Raw genomic sequence first — 21,041 nt, 5'->3', positions numbered from 1 at the left:
AGAGCCCTGGAGGCCCCACCTTGCAACGTACAGGACGTAAGCAGTCTGCTGCTAACGTCTTGGTGACAGATACCACAGGGCACCTTCAGAGGTCTTGTAACAGCCATGCCTCGTCAGGCCAGTTTTGACATCAGAAGGGGTACCTACACAATATTAGGCAGGTGGGTTTAATGTTATGGCTGATCAGTGTATGTAAATAGTACTACAGTTTTTATACCTTCACGGGGTTACAACTCAGATGGTTAACACATTAACACAGATGTCACGGCTGCCACGGACTTCAGTTGAAGAAAGAATCTGAGATGCTTTACTAGTAGCAGTGGCGGAATGCCGGGTCTTTGCTCCTGAGCTCTTGGGGACAAGTTCGTTGATCTGTATAACACAAGAACTTACTTTGCACACCACCAATGCCGCACTTCAAAGAGCCATGAGTAAAATAATGAAACAAGTTATAAATTATCTAGATACAGGTACTTTATTTACAAATATTTAGATTAATAGCATTTTTGTTACATCAAGGGAAAAAAAGTACAGCAGTCCAAGGAAGTCCTTCAGTCACACCTATAAAGAGGTGGCCACAACCGAAGGAACGTGGGGGGAGACGATAAGTTTAGCAGTGGGTCGTTTGTGGTCCCTGCACTCTGGCGGCCCTAACCTTCCAGTTCTGTCGCTGTACCGTGGCTCTCACACGTCTTACTCGTAAGGGAGTCTGCAGCCGGTTAATGTTAGGGAACATGCCTGTTTGACTCTAGCCATGCTTGCGGAACTCTTGTAAGGAAGCTGCTAACAGAAGGGACCTGACGTCTCCTTTGCTATGATGGGTTTAGCTACAGCACGTATGTCCTGAACATAGACGTCAAGAAAAAGAACAAACCCATAAGATCTAAAAGTTACCAACACGATACATCAGAACCAACCGCTGATCATGTTACAAGGAACCGTCCCGCGTTAGAAAGTTATCAAGAGCCCAATTGCTTAAAATGCATTTAAGTTCTTAAAAAACAAAACAAAAAAGAAAAACAGCCCACTGTAGTGTTAAAAACACAAAGTTAATTGTAAAAGCAGCAGAACTTTAAATCGGAATTCTCCAAACAGATTGAACAAAAAGAAAAAGCGTAAAAAATGTGTGCAATAGTTACCCAGCCTTTTTACATTTCTATACATCATAAGGCAGGAAATGCGAAGCAAACAAAGCGCGTCGTCACACTGCTCATTGCACAACGGGATCGTTAAAAAAAAAAAAAAAAAAAAAAAAACCCGCCTTGTATAAACCACAGTGCAAAAAAATAAAATAAAAAGGGACATCTCTTAGGCTATAGATGCAGATACGGCGGCGCCAGAGCACTTTTAATGGCATTTACATCTAATGTGCGGTGCGGATGGGAGGCAGAAACGTGGTCTCACGGCACACACTGGGACATACTAATATTTACGGATGCCAGGAACTAAATGTGTCGTCGTCATTAAAAATCATATGCACAGAGAGTATTCAATGCTAGAGACCGCGCCTTCGGTCTGGTGAGTTCTTTTTACATATTTACGCGTTAAACGAAGGATAAAATCTCGTAAAACTGAAGCCATCTCAGCACAAGGGGAGGGGGGGGATGTGGGGAGGGAGAGAAACAGCCAGGTTAAGACGTAAATAAATGCAGCAAAACCCCCTCAGTAACAGGTGACACAGAGAGACCCCCCCCCCCCTCGTCAGCCAAGTTATTCACAGCAAATGAAACTATTCGCTACGGGAGACGGAATCGGACAAGTCACGGGAGGAATCTAATCTGTAAAACGGCCCTGGATCAAATCAAAAGTCCAGCATTAAATTATGGATTGCCGACATCACAAAGACGATAAAAGGGGAAGAAAATAAAGAAAAGTTCTACAGTTTATACCATGCAGGAACGTTTTTTGTACTTGGTTTGTTTATTACTGGACTTGCCTTTGATAACCTGAATACATCTATAGTTACGTAGCAGTTTAGTAATGTGTTAAACTGTCGTCTTAGCAGAGTCCCCCCACCTTTTTTTTTTCGTTTAAACCAGTAGGATATACAGAAGATATCGGGGCAGCAAAAATAAAATACTGCTCGAGACAGACAGGAGGAAAGGGCAGAACAGCCATCTTGGTCACTAGCAGCCGCAGCCTTCTCTCTGGGGTTGGGGTTCGCTGGTTAGCCGCCCGCCTTGGGGTGCTGATGGTTTGTGCTGTACTCCGGACTCGGCGGCGTTCAGATCTAGGCTTCCATCTTGGATATTTTGGTAGATTTTCTTGGCGGCTTCCAAGAATGCATCTTCCACGTTCTCGCCTCTGCGTAGAAGAGAGCGGACTCGTCAGTATGAAGCACCGCTAGCACAAGCCCCCCCCCCCCCACCAACTGTGTGCCCTGAAATCACATGACCTAACCAGGAACCAATAGGGATTGTTCATTTCATTCATTCTAATGACTACAGAAGCAACGCCAATCCTGAACAGACTTTTAAAACCATCGGATATTAAAACTCGTATATAAGACGTCAGACCTACACAATACTGTATCTATATTGGGGATTAGGTTGATCTAGAGAGCATCCCACTAACAGACTAACCCCTAGCAAACGAGACACAGGCGGAACTATACACTCCCAGTATTCTCCTGCATTTCCCAACATAACCGAAACAATTAGTGAACTTTCCATCTCCAGGAGTCCTAGAAAAAGGAGACGTGCGCCATATAGGAGGTAGCGTCGCGCCACGTGATCAGTCTCACTTACGTTTTTGCACTTGCTTCAAGGAACAAGAGGCCTTTAAAAAAAAAAAAAAAAAACCAACTTATTATTACAGGAGCCATACAGAGATGTCACTACAGTAATTAACAGCATTACAAAGTGAGATCGAGGACATTTTATGTCCACTTAATCCATAATTTACCGTTCTCCTCCGCAAACTGCTTGGCTTCCTCATACGTAACATCGCGCTGGGCCTCCAGATCCGCTTTATTGCCTATAAGAATGATAACCTAGAGGAGAGAGAAGACACTGTTACTGGCTGATTGATCACCAATTGTACCGCTAGTGCCCACTGGCAGATGGGAATCTCAGCAATCAGCCAAATCCTTAGTGGTTCGTGTCCGATTCAGAGATGTGATGACGCCACAGCTGCCGATTTGCCAGCGTCAGTCGCAGACCCGTCAATTACCAAACTTCCCAGTATCTCTATGGTCACGCCTAATGGCTGCAGAAAGTGAGACCCGAAACCACTGTGTGCCGGACGCAGGTGCGGGCTGTGACACAGCGTGAAGATGGTCACGACACTCCTGTGTTCTTGCCATCACTCCCCATTAACGTCCCCAATGATCCCTGACTTAGACACATGCTCAGTCGGCAGATTATCGCTCAACTGCGAAAGCATTGGGTTTGCATACAACACTGAACCTGGCCCTCTAGCCGGACGGAACCCTTGTTTCCCTGTCACATCAGCGCACGAAACAGATGACCCAGTTTGCAACCTCCCGATTAATATTAATAAGCAAATTAAAGTTGAATTCAGTATATACAGCTATGAGGAAGGACTTGGGGCATCTGTAGCTATTTGTAACGCACATCACACAGGGAGGGGCCGGAATACTGTATCACTGGATGAGTAACAAACCGGAGGATGATCTTACAGTGTTGGGATTGGTGAGGTTCCGTGCGTCGGTCAGCCAGCTGCTTAAGTGGTTGTATGTGCTTCTCCTGTAAGAGAACGGGGAGATTAGTACATAGAGGGAGCATACTCCTTCATATACGCCGACATAGGAAACAGGGGCAGATTTATTAAGCCAGGTGGAGTGATAAAGTGGAAGGTGATAACGCACCAGCCAATCAGCTCCTGTCAAGTTATAGGCTGGGTTTGAAAAATGACAGTTAGGAGCTGATTGGCTAGTGGCGTTATCACCTTCCACTTTATCACTTCTCCAGGCTTAATAAATCTGCCCCACAATGACGGCTAAGGCCGCTCGCTGCTAGTCCAGAGGGACGATTACAGTGGGCACTATTGGGGTACCATGTCATATGCGGGACGACAGATCATTTCAGTCCTGGACATGCAGGACACCATTCAGATTTGCGCATTGGTAGGATTTTAGATAATTTTAGGATCATTTTTGGCCATATTCACCTGTAACTGTAATGTGCGTGGTTGTAAATGGCAGTCTGCGCTACATAAACAAGCTGAGTCTATGATCTTTACGGATGGGACGATTTCATTGTTTTACCCCACGGCTGCCACTAGGTGGCGTCTGATGGTGCAATACAACTGCAGCTCCACTCGTGTGCAAATAGCCAGAGGGGGGCTAAACTGCATTTGGGCACGTCAGAAGTAATGGGTACCCGATTGTGGTAACAACTGAATTGCTCCAAGGGGTGCCTGGGCGACCCAAAAAACAAAGGAATCACCCCCTAAGTCTTGGTAACCAACACAACATGCCAAAAACAAAAAAATAAGATTTTAATTACCGGCAAATCTATTTCTCGTAGTCCATAGTGGATGCTGGGGACTCCGTAAGGACCATGGGGAATAGACGGGCTCCGCAGGAGACATGGGCACTTTAAGAAAGAATTTGGATACTGGTGTGCTCTGGCTCCTCCCTCTATGTCCCTCCTCCAGACCTCAGTTAGAGAAACTGTGCCCGGAAGAGCGGACAGTACAAGGAAAGGATTTTGGAATCCAGGGTAAGACTCATACCAGTCACACCGTATAACTTGTGATAACTTTACCCAGTCAACAATATGTACAACAACAGAGCATCAGTTCAACTCTGATGCAACTATAACATAACCCTTATTGCAGCAATAACTATATACAAGCATTGCAGAAGAAGTCCGCACTTGGGACGGGCGCCCAGCATCCACTACGGACTACGAGAAATAGATTTACCGGTAAGTAAAATCTTATTTTCTCGAACGTCCTAGTGGATGCTGGGGACTCCGTAAGGACCATGGGGATTATACCAAAGCTCCCAAATGGGCGGGAGAGTGCGGATGACTCTGCAGCACCGACTGAGCAAACACAAGGTCCTCCTCAGCCAGGGTATCAAACTTGTAGAACTTTGCAAAAGTGTTTGAACCTGACCAAGTAGCCGCTCGGCATAGCTGTGATGCGGAGACCCCTCGGGCAGCCGCCCAAGAACAGCCCACCTTCCTAGTGGAATGGGCCTTAACAGATTTTGGCAGCGGCAATCCAGCCGCAGAATGAGCCTGCTGAATCGTGTTACAGATCCAGCGAGCAATAGTTTGCTTTGAAGCAGGCGCACCAAGCTTGTTGGAAGCATACAGGATAAACAAAGACTCTGTTTTCCTGACCCTAACCGTTCTGGCTACATAAACCTTCAAAGCCCTGACCACATCAAGCAACTCGGAATCCTCCAAGTCCGTAGTAGTCACAGGCACCACAATAGGAGTGGTTTATATGAAAAGATGAAACCACTTTCGGCAGGAATTGTGGACGGGTCCTCAATTCTGCTCTATCCGCATGGAAAACCAGATAGGGGCTTTTATGTGACAAAGCCGCCAATTCTGGCACACGCCTAGCCGAAGCCAAGGCTAGTAGCATGACCACCTTCTACGTGAGATATTTCAATTCCACGGTTTTGAGTGGTTCAAACCAGTGGGATTTCAGGAAACTAAACACCACGTTAAGATCCCAAGGTGCCACTGGAGGCACAAAAGGGGGCTGAATATGCAGCACTCCCTTTATAAACGTCTGAACTTCAGGTAGAGAAGCCAGCTCTTTTTGAAAGAAAATAGATAGGGCCGAAATCTGGACCTTAATGGAACCCAATTTTAGGCCCAAAGTCACTCCTGACTGTAGGAAGTGAAGGAAACGGCCCAGCTGGAATTCCTCCGTAGGGGCATTCCTGGCCTCACACCAAGCAACATATTTTCGCCATATACGGTGATAATGTTGCGCTGTCACGTCCTTCCTAGCCCTCATCAGCGTAGGAATAACCTCATCCGGAATGCCTTTCTCTGCTAGGATCCGGCGTTCAACCGCCATGCCGTCAAACGCAGCCGCGGTAAGTCTTGGAACAGACAGGGCCCCTGTTGCAACAAGTCCTGTCTTAGAGGAAGAGGCCAAGGGTCCTCTGTGAGCATTTCTTGCAGATCTGGATACCAAGTCCTTCTTGGCCAATCCGGAACAATGAGTATTGTTCTCACTCCTCTTTTTCTTATGATTCTCAGCACCTTGGGTATGAGAGGAAGAGGAGGAAATACATAGACTGACTGGAACACCCACGGTGTCACCAGTGCGTCCACAGCTATCGCCTGAGGGTCTCTTGACCTGGCGCAATACCTCTGTAGCTTCTTGTTGAGGCGGGATGCCATCATGTCCACCTGTGGCAGTTCCCACCGACTTGCAATCTGCGTGAAGACTTCTTGATGAAGTCCCCACTCTCCCGGGTGGAGGTCGTGCCTGCTGAGGAAGTCTGCTTCCCAGTTGTCCACTCCCGGGATGAACACTGCTGACAGTGCGCTCACATGATTCTCCGCCCAGCGAAGAATCCTGGTGGCTTCCGCCATTGCCACCCTGCTCCTTGTGCCGCCTTGTCGGTTTACATGAGCCACAGCGGTGATGTTGTCTGACTGAATCAGAACCGGTTGATCGCGAAGCAGGGTCTCCGCTTGACGTAGGGCGTTTTATATGGCCCTTAGTTCCAGGATGTTGATGTGAAGGCAAGTCTCCTGACTTGACCACAGACCTTGGAATTTCTTCCCTGTGTGACTGCTCCCCACCCTCGGAGGCTTGCATCCGTGGTCACCACGACCCAGTCCTGAATGCCGAATCTGCGGCCCTCGAGAAGGTGAGCACTCTGCAGCCACCACAGGAGAGACACCCTGGCCCTGGGGGATAGGGTGATTAACCGTTGCATCTGAAGATGTGATCCGGACCATTTGTCCAGTAAGTCCCATTGAAAGGTCCTCGCATGGAACCTGCCGAAGGGAATGGCCTCGTATGATGCCACCATCTTTCCCAGGACTCGAGTGCAGTGATGCACTGACACCTGTTTTGGTTTTAATAGGTTTCTGACCAGTGTCATGAGTTCCTGAGCTTTCTCTATCGGGAGATAAACCCTTTTCTGGTCTGTGTCCAGAATCATGCCCAGGAAAGGCAGACGAGTCGTAGGAATCAACTGCGACTTTGGAATATTTAGAATCCAGCCGTGTTGCCGTAACACTTCCAGAGAACGTGCTACCAGATCAGCAACTGCTCTCTTGACCTCGCTTTTATGAGGAGATCGTCCAAGTATGGGATAATTGTGACCCCTTGCTTCCGCAGGAGTACCATCATTTCCGCCATTACCTTGGTAAATATTCTCGGAGCCGTGGAGACACCAAACGGCAACGTCTGAAATTGGTAAGGACAATCCTGTACCACAAATCTGAGGTACGCCTGATGAGGTGGATAAATGGGGACATGAAGGTATGCATCCTTTATGTCCAGAGACACCATAAAATCCCCCCCCTTCCAGGCTTGCGATGACCCCTCTCAGCGATTCCATCTTGAACCGGAACCTTTTCAGGTACATGTTCAGGGATTTTAAATTCAATATGGGTCTGACCGAACCGTCCGGTTTCGGTACTACAAACATGGTCGAATAATAACCCCTTCCTTGTTGAAGGAGGGGAACCTTGACCACCGCCTGTTGAAGATACAATTTGTGAATTGCAGTTAACACTATTTCCCTCTCGAGGGGGGAAGTTGGCAGGGCCGATTTGAGGTATCGGTGAGGGGGCATCTCTTCGAATTCCAGCTTGTATCCCTGAGACACAATATCTATTGCCCAGGGATCAAACTGGGAGTGAACCCACTTGTGGCTGAAATTTCGGAGACGCGCCCCCACCGGGCCTAGCTCCGCCTGTGGAGCCCCAGCGTCATGCGGTGGATTTAGTGGAAGCCGGGGAGGACTTCTGTTCCTGGGAACTAGCTGTGTTGAGCAGCTTCTTTCCTCTGCCCCTGGCAAGAAAGGACGCACCTCGGACTTTCTTGCTTTTCTGTGATCGAAAGGACTGCATTTGGTAATACGGTGCTTTCTTAGGCTGTGAGGAAACATATGGCAAAAAATTTGACTTTCCAGCAGCAGCTGTGGAGACCAGGTCCGAGAGACCCTCCCCAAACAATTCCTCACCCTTGTAAGGTAAAACCTCCATGTGCCTTTTTGAATCGGCATCACCTGTCCATTGCCGAGTCCACAGGACCCTTCTGGCAGAAATCGACATAGCATTTATTCTAGAACCCAGTAGACTAATGTCTCTTTGAGCATCTCTCATATATAGGACAGCGTCTTTTATATGCCCCAGGGTCATTCATATAGTATCCTTGTCTAAGGTATCAAGTTCCTCAGACAGGGTGTCCGTCCATGCTGCTACAGCACTACACACCCAGGCCGACGCGATCGCTGGCCTCAGTAAGGTACCTGAATGTGTATAAATGGACTTCAGGGTACCCTCCTGCTTTCTATCCGCAGCATCTTTGAGGGTAGCCGTATCCTGTGACGGCAGGGCTACCTTCTTGGATAAGCGTGTTAAAGCTTTGTCCACCCTAGGGGAGGATTCCCAGCGTAACCTGTCCGTTGGCGGGAAAGGATACGCCATAAGAATCCGTTTGGAAATCTGCAGTTTTTTATCTGGAGATTCCCAAGCCTTTTCACATAACTCATTTAGCTCGTGTGAAGGGGGAAAGGTTACCTCCGGCTTCTTTTCCCCATACATATGAACCCTCTTGTCAGGGACTGGGGTTTCCTCTGTGATGTTTAAAGGAATAAACAGAACAGGACACCTGTCCCTAACTGTTATTCTTCCGGCGCTGATATCAATTAGTGATTAATTAATAGTGCATCAAAAGCAGCTGAGTAGGACAACTAGCTAGGTTGCCAACTATATAGAAACAGAAAAAAAGTGTATACTCAGCGCTATATGTACACTGTATTTAGTTAAACTATAGTGTGCAGTCTGTCATATAGAATAATTGACTCAGTAGAACTAAAAAGATACGTATAAATGAATTCTTTATCCAATATCATTAAAAATGACACATTTCAAACAAACAAGCAGCATATATTAGCAACAAATAATTAATAAGTATTAATAATAATTAATATAGCATACAATATGGTTTTTTACTTTTATACTTCAGTCTTGAGGAAGTCTCCGGTTGTCAAGGAGACGAAACGCGTTGACGCCCACTTTCTATGTCCAGTTGTTCGGCTATACCTGCTGATTGATCCTGCATACGGCTTCTCACAGCCATAATACATCACGGCCTGGTAAACGCCGGGCGCTTCAGCCGGCGGCTTTCAGCTGGAGCACTGACATCGATTTCTGTGTTGTGCTGTAGACATCCGGGACTCCGTTCACCCGCACTGAGTGATTGCTGCTGGCCTCCGCAGTGAGGTCTAACACCTGTGACGAGGAAGCGAGTTCTTTGGAGTCCTATATACAGGCTATCAAGATTCTCCAATTGCCCGGAGTACAGCCGTAGTTATTACACGGCAGTTTCTAAACCAGCTTTAATCAGCTCAACTAAATACATACCCTTATATGTGCACAGATATTCAAACGGACCCTGTTCATTTAAATTCTCAGGAACCAGCACATGGGTAACTATACACCAATGTATATAAAAGCTCACCATTACAAGGCTGTGATTATTCCTTGCGGGACATTTTATTAAACACTGGGACGCCAGTGTATTTCAATTTTATACAGCATTATAACAAAGAAAGTTCACCATATTGTATGCTATATTAATTATTATTAATACTTATTAATTATTTGTTGCTAATATATGCTGCTAGTTTGTTTGAAATGTGTAATTTTTAATGATATTGGATAAAGATTTCATTTATACGTATCTTTTTAGTTCTACTGAGTCAATTATTCTATATGACAGACTGCACACTATAGTTTAACTAAATACAGTGTACATATAGCGCTGAGTATACACTTTTTTTCTGTTTCCTCTGTGATGTGCAACACATCCTTAATTGCTATAATCATATAACGGATGGATTTAGCCAATTTTGGCTGTAACTTTGCATCATCGTAATCGACACTGGAATCAGAATCCATGTCGGTATCTGTGTCAACAATTTGGGATAGTGGGCGCTTCTGAGACCCTGATGGCCTCTGCGACATATGATCAGGCACGGGCTGAGACCCTGACTGTCCTGAGGCTTCAGCTTTTTCCAACCTTTTATGCAAGGAATTAACATTATCATTTAAAACCTTCCACATATCCATCCAATCAGGTGTCGGCGGAGACACCATATTCATTTGCTCCCGCTCTGCTTCCACATAGCCTTCCTCGTCAAACATGTCGACACAAGCGTACCGACACACCACACACACAGGGAATGCCCTTTTTGAAGACAGTTCCGCCACAAGGCCCTTTGGAGAGACAGAGAGAGAGTATGCCAGCACACACCCCAGCGCTATAAACCCAGGAATAACACAGTAACTTAATGTTAACCCAGTAGCTGCTGTTATATTGATTTTTGCGCCTAATTATGTGCCCCCCCTCTCTTTTTACCCTCTTCTACCGTGTATCTGCAGGGGAGAGCCTGGGGAGCTTCCTCTCAGCGGAGCTGTGGAGAAAAAATGGCGCTGGTGAGTGCTGAGGAAGAAGCCCCGCCCCCTCGACGGCGGGCTTCTGTCCCGCTTAAATATGTATTTTCTTGGCGGGGGCTCATACATATATACAGTGCCCAACTGTATATATGTTCACTTTTGCCAAAAAGAGGTCCAAATGCTGCCCAGGGCGCCCCCCCCCCCCCCCCCCCTGCGCCCTGCATCCTTACAGTGACCGGAGTATGTGAGGTGTGTGGGAGCAATGGCGCACAGCTGCAGTGCTGGGCGTTACCTCAGTGAAGACCGGAGTCTTCTGCCGCCGATTTCTAAGTCTTCTTGCTTCTCATACTCACCCGGCTTCTATCTTCCGGCTCTGCGAGGGGGACGGCGGCGCGGCTCTGGGATCGGACGACGAGGGTGAGATCCTGTGTACAATCCCTCTGGAGCTAATGGTGTCCAGTAGCCTAAGAAGCAGGACCTATCTTCAGAGAGTAGGGCTGCTTCTCTCCCCTCTGTCCCACGATGCAGGGAGTCTGTTGCCAGCAGAGCTCCCTGAAAATAAAAAACCTAACAAAATACTTTCTCACAGCATGCTCAGGAGAGCTCACTGAAAAGCACCCAGCTCGTCCGGGCACAGATTCAAACTGAGGTCTGGAGGAGGGACATAGAGGGAGGAGCCAGAGCACACCAGAATCTAAATTCTTTCTTAAAGTGCCCATGTCTCCTGCGGAGCCAGTCTATTCCCCATGGTCCTTACGGAGTCCCCAGCATCCACTAGGACGTTAGAGAAAAAGCCTAGGTGCAGATGAATCCTGATTTTCAGACAAACCCTTATTAAGACAAAGTGGATAGAATTTGTTGAGTTTGAAAAAAATAAAATAATCTCTAACACAGGGCTATTCAACAAGTGGACTTCCGGCTGCTGTGGAACTATACATTGCAGCATATGCCCTGCCACAGTTCTGCCATGCTGGGCTGTGTACTTCTACATAAACTGGACGGCTGCATGCTGAACAGCCCTACTCTAACATATCTATCATGCAAGTATGGATAACAGATGATGGGGATGGCAGTAAACATTGCTTAGGGCACAGTCCCAATTGGTGGATAGATCCAGAGCATTATCTCACATCAAAAAGGGCTTGGCCACAACGCTATGGCTCCTCAATACTCTATTAATCCAGTGTCCGGGTGCACAAAAAAAATAATCCAGTGGCCGGGTGCACACAAAAAATAAAAAAACCACAACACATTTAACACTGGAAAACAGCTTGTAAAAAGAAAACCTTCAGATAAGTTCGATTTCCCCCCCCCCCCAAATTCCACAGAAGTACACAGTGGTGCATCCTACCAGCATTTTGGCCTTACAATACACCTTAGTACATAGGGGTCAATCCAATCATTTGAGAGTTTCTCGCACCGGTGAGTAATTGCGGCTGCAACCGCACTTTACAGCAGCCTGAACTCGCACAAAAGGGCCAGCTGCATCCTAGGGCCGCGACCAATTTTGAGCGAATTTGGGCAGAAACCAGGCTGCAAGAAGTGCGAATTCAGTTGCCCTTCGCAAATAACTGGACTGACCTCTGAGGGCAAAGTAGTTTTGAAAAGAGAAAGTTATTCACTCCGCGGAGCCACACAAGCAGATGGGGTTTCTGGATGAATACACACTTACCTAGTTATGTCATAGACCATAAGTGCACCAGCCGCGCCTCTGTAATAACTTCGAGTGACAGCTCGGAACCGCTCCTGTCCCGCTGTGTCCCAAATCTGAAGTTTAATTTTTTGACCACTAACTTCAATTATCCGTGTACCAAATTCCACACCGATTGTATGAGGACAGTCTGCCATAACTGGAGGAGGGGAGGAGGGGAGAAGGGGAGAAGGGGGGGGGGGGGGGGGGGAGGGTACGCCAGTCAGGTTGTGTCATTGAACAGAGACAAACAGTGGCTCTTACAGTGCAAATGGAAGACCAGAACATGCAGGCGGCCGCTACAATGCAGGATATATACACATACACTATCAGAGCTAGAGGGTGAATAGAACCATCATGCACTCAGTCGCTTCTCTGCAGCAGGCGGCCATGTTGGGGGAGACATTACACATATCCAGATCATCATATGTCCCCGGACAAGCATCACACGAGCCCTCAGTAGATGCAGAACATAGGATATGTAGAATCATTTTGCTACCCATTACAAAGGGGATCAGTACTAAATGCCGCCGGTCGGAATCCCGGCGGTCGAAATACCGACGCCGGAATCCCGACCACACAATCCCAACAGGGGTGGTGAGCGGAACGCAGCCCCTTGCGGGCTCGCTTCGCTCGCCACGCTGCGGGCACGGTGCCTCGCTACGCTCGGCACACTATTATATTCTCCCTCTATGGGTGTCGTGGACACCCACGGAGGGAGAATATGTCGGGATTGTGGCGGTCGGGATTCCGGCGTCGGTATTTCGACCGCCGGGATTCCGGCCGGCGGCATCTTGACCGCATCCCTTACAAAGGCCCTGTACATTAAATCCCTGATCTGTGCTTCGCAGCTGGGGCGTACTCAAACAATACACAGTGACACACACAATACACACTCACACAATACACAGCGACACACTTACATTTCTTTTCTGTGAACTGGTGCAGTAGGCAAGACTTCCCTACTCCCATATCACCTGTAACAGACAAGACAGCAGTGGAGTTTAGTCAAAAGTCATTCTGTGCTGGGGTGAACTGGAGAACACAATAGGTTTTCTTTTAAATAATATATTACTACAGCACAGTCTACAATAACAGTAATAAAGCATCTGAATTATCTGACAGTGTTTCCATGTTACATTATGCATTAATCACACACAATAACTGCACTGCTGCTTCCAGCCACAGCGTCCCTTATGTGCACCGTCACAGAGATCCCACCACCCTATCCAGTCACTAGGAGCCAATGACATCACTGGGAGTGCAGCCTATCCGGTCGCTAGGAGCCAGTGACCATACTGGGAGTGCAGCCTATCCGGTCGCTAGGAGCCAGTGACATCACTGGGATTGCAGCCTATCCAGTCGCTAGAAGCCAGTGACATCACAGAGTACAGCCTATCCCTTCACAAGGAGCCAGTGACATCACTGACACTGCAGCCTATCCCTTCACTAGGAGCCAGTGACACTGTAGCCTATCCGGTCACTAGGAGCCAGTGATACCACTGGGAGTGCAGCCTATCCGGTCACTAGGAGTCAGTGATATCACTGGGAGTGCAGCCTATCCGGTCACTAGGAGCCAGTGACATCACCGACACTGCAGCCTATCCAGTCACTAGGAGCCAGTGACATCACTGGGAGTGCAGCCTATCCAGTCACTAGGAACCAGTGACATTTACAGAGCGCAGTCCATAATTTAAACGGAAATGTTTTTATCAATAATGATGGTCATATGAATGGATTCTCCATGGAAGATGACAGTTCTGGAAATTACATCACGACAATATAATAAAGTGCCTCCTGGAAGGTGAGCTACAAGCAGCTGTTAATGCATCATTTGCTCAGTAACAATCAAAAGCAGCGTGAGAAGTGCCGCACGTTAACCTATACTCCGGATGGTTCTAAACTACGGCAATTGCAATTAAAGCAAATCATAAAGATAAATCTCACATCCTGGGTGATGTCACAGATCGGCCATAACCCATAAATGGGCGCAGTCTGGTCTAACAATACATCCAGCAGATCTTATACTCCGCAATAGGAAAGTTTAATGTAATAAACTAGCACCTGCGCCTTGACCTGGGAGGGGAGAGGGTCACTTACCAATGATGATGTATTTGAAGATATAGGAGTAATTGTAAGGTGCGGTGGCCATGATGGCGCTGGAGGGAAGAGAAGAAAACAAGGTCAGGATTTCTGGACTACTGTAAATAGGGGGACTGTGCTATAGATCACACCCTCATTACCAGGCATTCTACAGCCTTCATTTCTATCAGACATCAAGCCGCCGTTTGTGGTCATGCAGTCCGCCAATCCCACTGAGGTGTGGGGAAGGGGGGTTATGTTATAGGAAAACCATTCTCAACTTCTGCCAGGATCTGGGAGTGACTACACATACGATACACACGTATGTAAGAACATGCGTAAAGAGGTGTGTGGCCCTTTAAACGAACATATGAGAGAAACATGTAATAGAACATGTTCTCTCCCAGGGATTAGTTATTTCCTGTACACCGCTAGTCTGCAGGTGGCGTGGGTCAGTTATTTCCTGTACACCGCTAGTCTGCAGGTGGCGTGGGTCAGTTATTTCCTGTACACCGCTAGTCTGCAGGTGGCATGGGTCAGTTATTTCCTGTACAGCGCTAGTCTGCAGGTGGCGTGGGTCAGTTATTTCCTGTACAGCGCTAGTCTGCGGGTGGCGTGGGTCAGTTATTTCCTGTACACCGCTAGTCTGCAGGTGGCGTGGGTCAGTTATTTCCTGTACACCGCTAGTCTGCGGGTGGCGTGGGTCAGTTATTTCCTGTACACCGCTAGTCTGCAGGTGGCGTGGGTCAGTTATTTCCTGTACACCGCTAGTCTGCGGGTGGCGCGGGTCAGTTATTTCCTGTACACCGCTAGTCTGCAGGTGGCGTGGGTCAGTTATTTCCTGTACACCGCTAGTCTGCGGGTCAGTTATTTCCTGTACACCGCTAGTCTGCAGGTGGCGTGGGTCAGTTATTTCCTGTACACCGCTAGTCTGCGGGTCAGTTATTTCCTGTACAGCGCTAGTCTGCGGGTGGCGCGGGTCAGTTATTTCCTGTACAGCGCTAGTCTGCGGGGTGGCGCGGGTCAGTTATTTCCTGTACAGCGCTAGTCTGCGGGGGAGCGCGGATCAGTTATTTCCGGTACCGCGCTAGTCTGCGGGTGGCACGGATTACTGCAGAACAGACACACTGAATGTACACAAACACATGTCCACGCAATGATAGGAGTGTTATGTAATAGGTTAGATCAAGTGCAGGAATCTGCACTGATCATGCTGGAACATTCACATTTGGTAAGGATTCTCTCAGGTAACTGGATAAATAAAACTGATGTGACTGTGAAATATATTTAAGTAGCGGAATTGTCGAATCAGAAAGGTCTGACAAATGGCTCAGAAATCAGACATTTAATTGCCAAAAAATAAATTAAAGGTGTAACAATAATTAAAAAACAATTTAATTTGCATATGTGATATAATTAAAGTGCATAGTAAGGACAGTAAAGGCAGAGACGCTGCGTTGGAATGATGAAGAGGTTACTGCAATGTACCACACATCAGCGTTGTATAGCAGTTATCCGCATAAGTGACAGCAGGCAGACACGGTACGCAGCTCTGCATGGGGGCGTCTCCATTTTCTGGGCTAGATTTTCACGCTTTACCTGCTTATTTATCTGAAGGTCAGGCGGGGACAGGTCAGAGCAATAACATTAACTGGATTACCTTTTAAATAACACAGCGCAAACCGGATAGATGACCACAAACGTCTACTGGAGGGTCCCTGTTGGGAGTAAAAAAAATATAAATATAATCACAGGTAAAAAGCATCTGTATATCCTGGTCAGATGGACGAGTCACTTGTACGGTGCTACACAGCCTCATATGATCAGGACGGACATTTAAATACATTAGAAAAGACACTTAACCCTATTACATGCTGTCTACCCTCCTGAATCTGCCCATTCCCCTATGTAAGAAACAGGGGAGGGTTCCAGGACTGGGAGCAGGTAATGGGTGGATGACAGACGTAGGCCTTGGGGAACCACTGATGGTGTAATGGTTCGGGGAAACACAGGCAGAGTGGAGAGGGTTTCCAAGGAGAATGAATCTGCTACATTCACCAGATTGAAGGGCAAAGTCTACTTAGGGAAGACCAGTAAGGAGGGAACTGCAATAATCCGTGTTGGAGAGCTAAATAAGGAATACCAATGGATAGGTGCCATCAGTAAAGATAAAGGGGGGTAATCAATTAGGCGTGATAATTTACCACGGGCTAATTAATCCCCCGGGGCTATGCAATGTGCCCCGAATGCAGCCCGTCCACAGCTGTTTTTCAGGAATTCTTTGTGGAGACCTGAGCAGGTTTAAAAAAAAAATAATAATAATAATCCCCGTTAACCAGCCTGTTTTTCCACAATGCCGGCCGTGTTAACACATCGGTCAGTTAATTTATCACGGATTCAGTTGTTAAAGCACGGAAACAAAAGGTTAAAGATGGGGGGGGGGGAAACAGGACATCAACTGAATCGCCCAAAAAGTCTGAAAAAACTTAAGGCCCGTTTTTCAGACCTGTTAAATTTTCATGGCTAATTCAATTCCCCCCAAAGGGGAAGCCCAAGCCGTGTATGCATCGGCTGTGCTAAAATAAGTGGCAGCAACAGGAAGACGCTCACTGCCGGCTTCTGTGATCTGCTGCTGCGTCCGAAGATGCAGCATTGGATCATCTCCAGGAACACCGGTCACCCGAGTGATCCTCCGGTTCCTCTGGACGGCCGGTGTTTTCACGCTGCCAGTGAAGCTGCGTCTGAGGACTCAGACACTGGCCTACGCAGGCCTGGAAAACTGGGACGAGCGCATATGTGGAGCTCAAATCATCAGAGATGTAAGTAAACAATCATAATTGCTTAGATTTCTGATTAAAAGTAACGATTTAATAACCAGAATAGCACGGTAGGCGCTTCTTTCCAATGTTATATTATGGTTTAGGACTCATCCGCCCGGACCCCTGTGCTCTCCACCCCTCCTGCCATAATAGCACCAGGCAGACGCGTGGATCAGGTGGGGCACTGGTCACCAGGTAACTAATAAACTGCATTAATGTTCCATTTATGACATTTCATCCACAAGTAATATTTCAGTTTTGGATGGAATTGCCCATTAAGGACTAAAAAGCCTGACCGCAATTTAGATAAAAAGAGGTGACGTCCTGCAAATACAAATAGCACAGTTCTGCAAACTCCGCAACACTAACCATTAATTTGCAATATCTATCCTTTAAGTCAAGTATTGTGCGGTCCTGTCTACACTTTACATTCCACCGCAGCAATATTCTATTACTGGGGGGTGGCGAGCTGAAATGCGCAAAAAGTGACCCGTTTGGGCGCTACAAACAGGACTTTTCTTTGCATGACGCCCATTTATTTAGTCGGGTTTTGGCTTTACGCTGCTAAACCAGACAGATATGGGAGCAATCAAAGCGATAAGTGTGGGGGGGGGGGGGATCAACTGAATATCGCACCGCAATCTCCCGTCACTTTAAACGGGAGATCGGTCAGGAGAAAACAACTAAATTCCCTCAATAGTTTAAGAACCCATCAATATACAGCCTTTGTGGAGCTCCCGTTACCTAGGAGACCACAAATCAGTTACCCAAGCTCTGGTTTCTAAAATAGCATCCGAGTGATACAAAGCAGAAAGGGCACATAAAATAAGAATTTACTTACCGATAATTCTATTTCTCGTAGTCCGTAGTGGATGCTGGGGACTCCGTCAGGACCATGGGGAATAGCGGCTCCGCAGGAGACAGGGCACAAAAGCAAGCTTTTAGGATCACATGGTGTGTACTGGCTCCTCCCCCTATGACCCTCCTCCAAGCCTCAGTTAGGTACTGTGCCCGGACGAGCGTACACAATAAGGAAGGATCTTGAATCCCGGGTAAGACTCATACCAGCCACACCAATCACACCGTACAACTTGTGATCTGAACCCAGTTAACAGTATGATAACAAAGAAGTAGCCTCTTAAAAAAGATGGCTCACAACAATAATAACCCGATTTTTGTAACAATAACTATGTACAAGTAATGCAGACAATCCGCACTTGGGATGGGCGCCCAGCATCCACTACGGACTACGAGAAATAGAATTATCGGTAAGTAAATTCTTATTTTCTCTAACGTCCTAGTGGATGCTGGGGACTCCGTCAGGACCATGGGGATTATACCAAAGCTCCCAAACGGGCGGGAGAGTGCGGATGACTCTGCAGCACCGAATGAGAGAACTCCAAGTCCTCTTTAGCCAGAGTATCAAATTTGTAAAATTTTACAAACGTGTTCTCCCCTGACCACGTAGCTGCTCGGCAAAGTTGTAATGCCGAGACCCCTCGGGCAGCCGCCCAAGATGAGCCCACCTTCCTTGTGGAGTGGGCTTTTACAGTTTTAGGCTGTGGCAGGCCTGCCACAGAATGTGCAAGTTGAATTGTGCTACAGATCCAACGAGCAATCGTCTGCTTAGACGCAGGAGGGTGTTGGGTGCATACAAGATAAACAACGAGTCAGATTTTCTGACTCCAGCTGTCCTTGAAATATATACAGGTTGAGTATCCCTTATCCAAAATGCTTGGGACCAGACGTATTTTGGATATCGGATTTTTCCGTATTTTGGAATAATTGCATTCCATAATGAGATATCATGGTGATGGGACCTAAATCTAAGCACAGATTGCATTTATGTTACATATACACCTTATACACACAGCCTGAAGGTAATTTTAGCCAATATTTTTTATAATTTTGTGCATTAAACAAACTGTGTGTACATACACATAATTCATTAATGTTTCATATACACCTTATACACACAGCCTGAAGGTCATTTAATACAATATTTGTAATAACTTTGTCTATTAAATAAAGTTTATGTACATTGAACCATCAAAAAACAAAGGTTTCACTACCTAACTCTCACTCAAAAAAGTCCGTATTTCGGAATATTCCGTATTTCGGAATATTTGGATATGGGATACTCAACCTGTATTTTCAATGCTCTGACAACGTCCAGTAACTTGGAGTCCTCCAAGTCGCTAGTAGCTGCAGGCACCACAATAGGCTGGTTCAAGTGAAAAGCCGAAACCACCTTAGGGAGAAAATGAGGACGTGTCCGCAGTTCTGCCCTGTCCGAATGGAAAATCAGATATGGGCTTTTGTACGATAAAGCCGCCAACTCTGATACTCTCCTGGCTGAAGCCAGGGCCAGTAGCATGGTTACTTTCCATGTAAGATACTTCAAATCTACCGATTTGAGAGGCTCAAACCAATGAGATTTGAGAAATTCCAAAACTACGTTTAGATCCCACGGTGCCACTGGAGGCACAATTGGGGGTTGTATATGTAGTACACCCTTGACAAAAGTTTGTACTTCAGGCACTGAAGCCAATTCTTTCTGGAAGAAGATTGATTAGGCCGAAATTTGAACCTTAATAGACCCCAATTTGAGGCCCATAGACAATCCTGCCTGCAGGAAATGTAGGAATCGACCCAATTGAAATTCTTCCGTTGGGGCCTTCTTGGCCTCACACCACGCAACATATTTTCTCCAAATGCGGTGATAATGTTGTGCGGTCACTTCCTTCCTAGCTTTAATCAAGGTAGGAATAACTTCCTCTGGAATGCCCTTTTCTTTTAGAATCCGGCGTTCAACCGCCATGCCGTCAAACGCAGTCGCGGTAAGTCTTGGAACATACAAGGTCCCTGCTGAAGCAGATCCCTTCTTAGAGGTAGAGGCCACGGATCTTCCGTGAGCATCTCTTGAAGTTCCGGATACCAAGTTCTTCTTGGCCAATCCGGAGCCACTAGTATTGTTCTTACTCCCCTTTTCCGTATAATTCTCAGTACCTTTGGTATGAGAGGCCGAGGAGGAAACACATACACTGACTGGTACACCCACGGTGTTACCAGAGCGTCCACAGCTATTGCCTAAGGGTCTATTGACCTGGCGCAATATCTGTCCAGTTTTTTGTTGAGGCGAGACGCCATCATGTCCACCTTTGGTTTTTCCCAATGGTTCACAATCATGTGGAAAACTTCCGGATGAAGTCCCCACTTTCCCGGGTGAAGGTCGTGTCTGCTGAGGAAGTCTGCTTCCCAGTTGTCCACTCCCGGGATGAACACTGCTGACAGTGCTATGACATGATTTTCCGCCCAGCGAAGAATCCTTGCAGCTTCTGTCATTGCTCTTCTGCTTCTCGTGCCGCCTTGTCTGTTTACGTGGGCGACTGCCGTGATGTTGTCCGACTGGATCAACACCGGCTGACCCTGAAGCAGCGGTTTCGCCAAGCTTAGAGCATTGTAGATCGCTCTTAGCTCTAGTATATTTATGTGAAGAGACGTCTCCAGGTTTGACCATACACCCTGGAAGTTTCTTCCCTGTGTGACTGCTCCCCAGCCCCGTAGGCTGGCATCCGTAGTCACCAGGACCCAGTCCTGTATGCCGAACCTGCGGCCCTCTAACAGATGGGCACTCTGCAACCACCACAGGAGAGACAACCTTGTCCTTGGTGACAGTGTTATCCGCTGATGCATGTGCAGATGCGATCCGGACCATTTGTCCAGCAGATCCCACTGAAATATTCGTGCATGGAATCTGCCGAATGGAATTGCTTCGTAAGAAGCCACCATCTTTCCCAGGACTCTTGTGCATTGATGTACTGACACATTTCCTGGTTTTAGGAGGTTCCTGACAAGTTCGGATAACTC

General features: G+C 47.1%; 1 protein-coding gene across 2 annotated transcripts in view; it reads right to left on the bottom strand.

The window, feature by feature from the left end:
* Positions 1–449: 449 nt before the first annotated feature.
* Positions 450–21,041, bottom strand: part of RAB14 (RAB14, member RAS oncogene family) — a 69,138-nt gene continuing 48,546 nt past the window's right edge. For both annotated transcript variants that reach the window (XM_063935977.1, XM_063935978.1), the window contains 8 exons: positions 16,013–16,070; positions 14,371–14,429; positions 13,194–13,247; positions 12,253–12,430; positions 3,641–3,707; positions 2,905–2,992; positions 2,748–2,778; positions 450–2,304 (listed from right to left, as the gene is read on the bottom strand). In XM_063935977.1, the coding sequence (XP_063792047.1) occupies positions 2,127–2,304; positions 2,748–2,778; positions 2,905–2,992; positions 3,641–3,707; positions 12,253–12,430; positions 13,194–13,247; positions 14,371–14,422 (648 nt within the window). In that variant the 5' untranslated portion in view covers positions 14,423–14,429; positions 16,013–16,070 and the 3' untranslated portion in view covers positions 450–2,126. The remainder of the gene's footprint in view (positions 2,305–2,747; positions 2,779–2,904; positions 2,993–3,640; positions 3,708–12,252; positions 12,431–13,193; positions 13,248–14,370; positions 14,430–16,012; positions 16,071–21,041) is intronic.

Source organism: Pseudophryne corroboree, chromosome 8 (assembly GCF_028390025.1).
Source record: "Pseudophryne corroboree isolate aPseCor3 chromosome 8, aPseCor3.hap2, whole genome shotgun sequence".
Lineage (NCBI taxonomy): Eukaryota > Metazoa > Chordata > Amphibia > Anura > Myobatrachidae > Pseudophryne > Pseudophryne corroboree.
The sequence above is the reverse complement of the archived record's forward strand: the minus strand, read 5'-3'. Positions and strand labels throughout refer to the sequence as shown.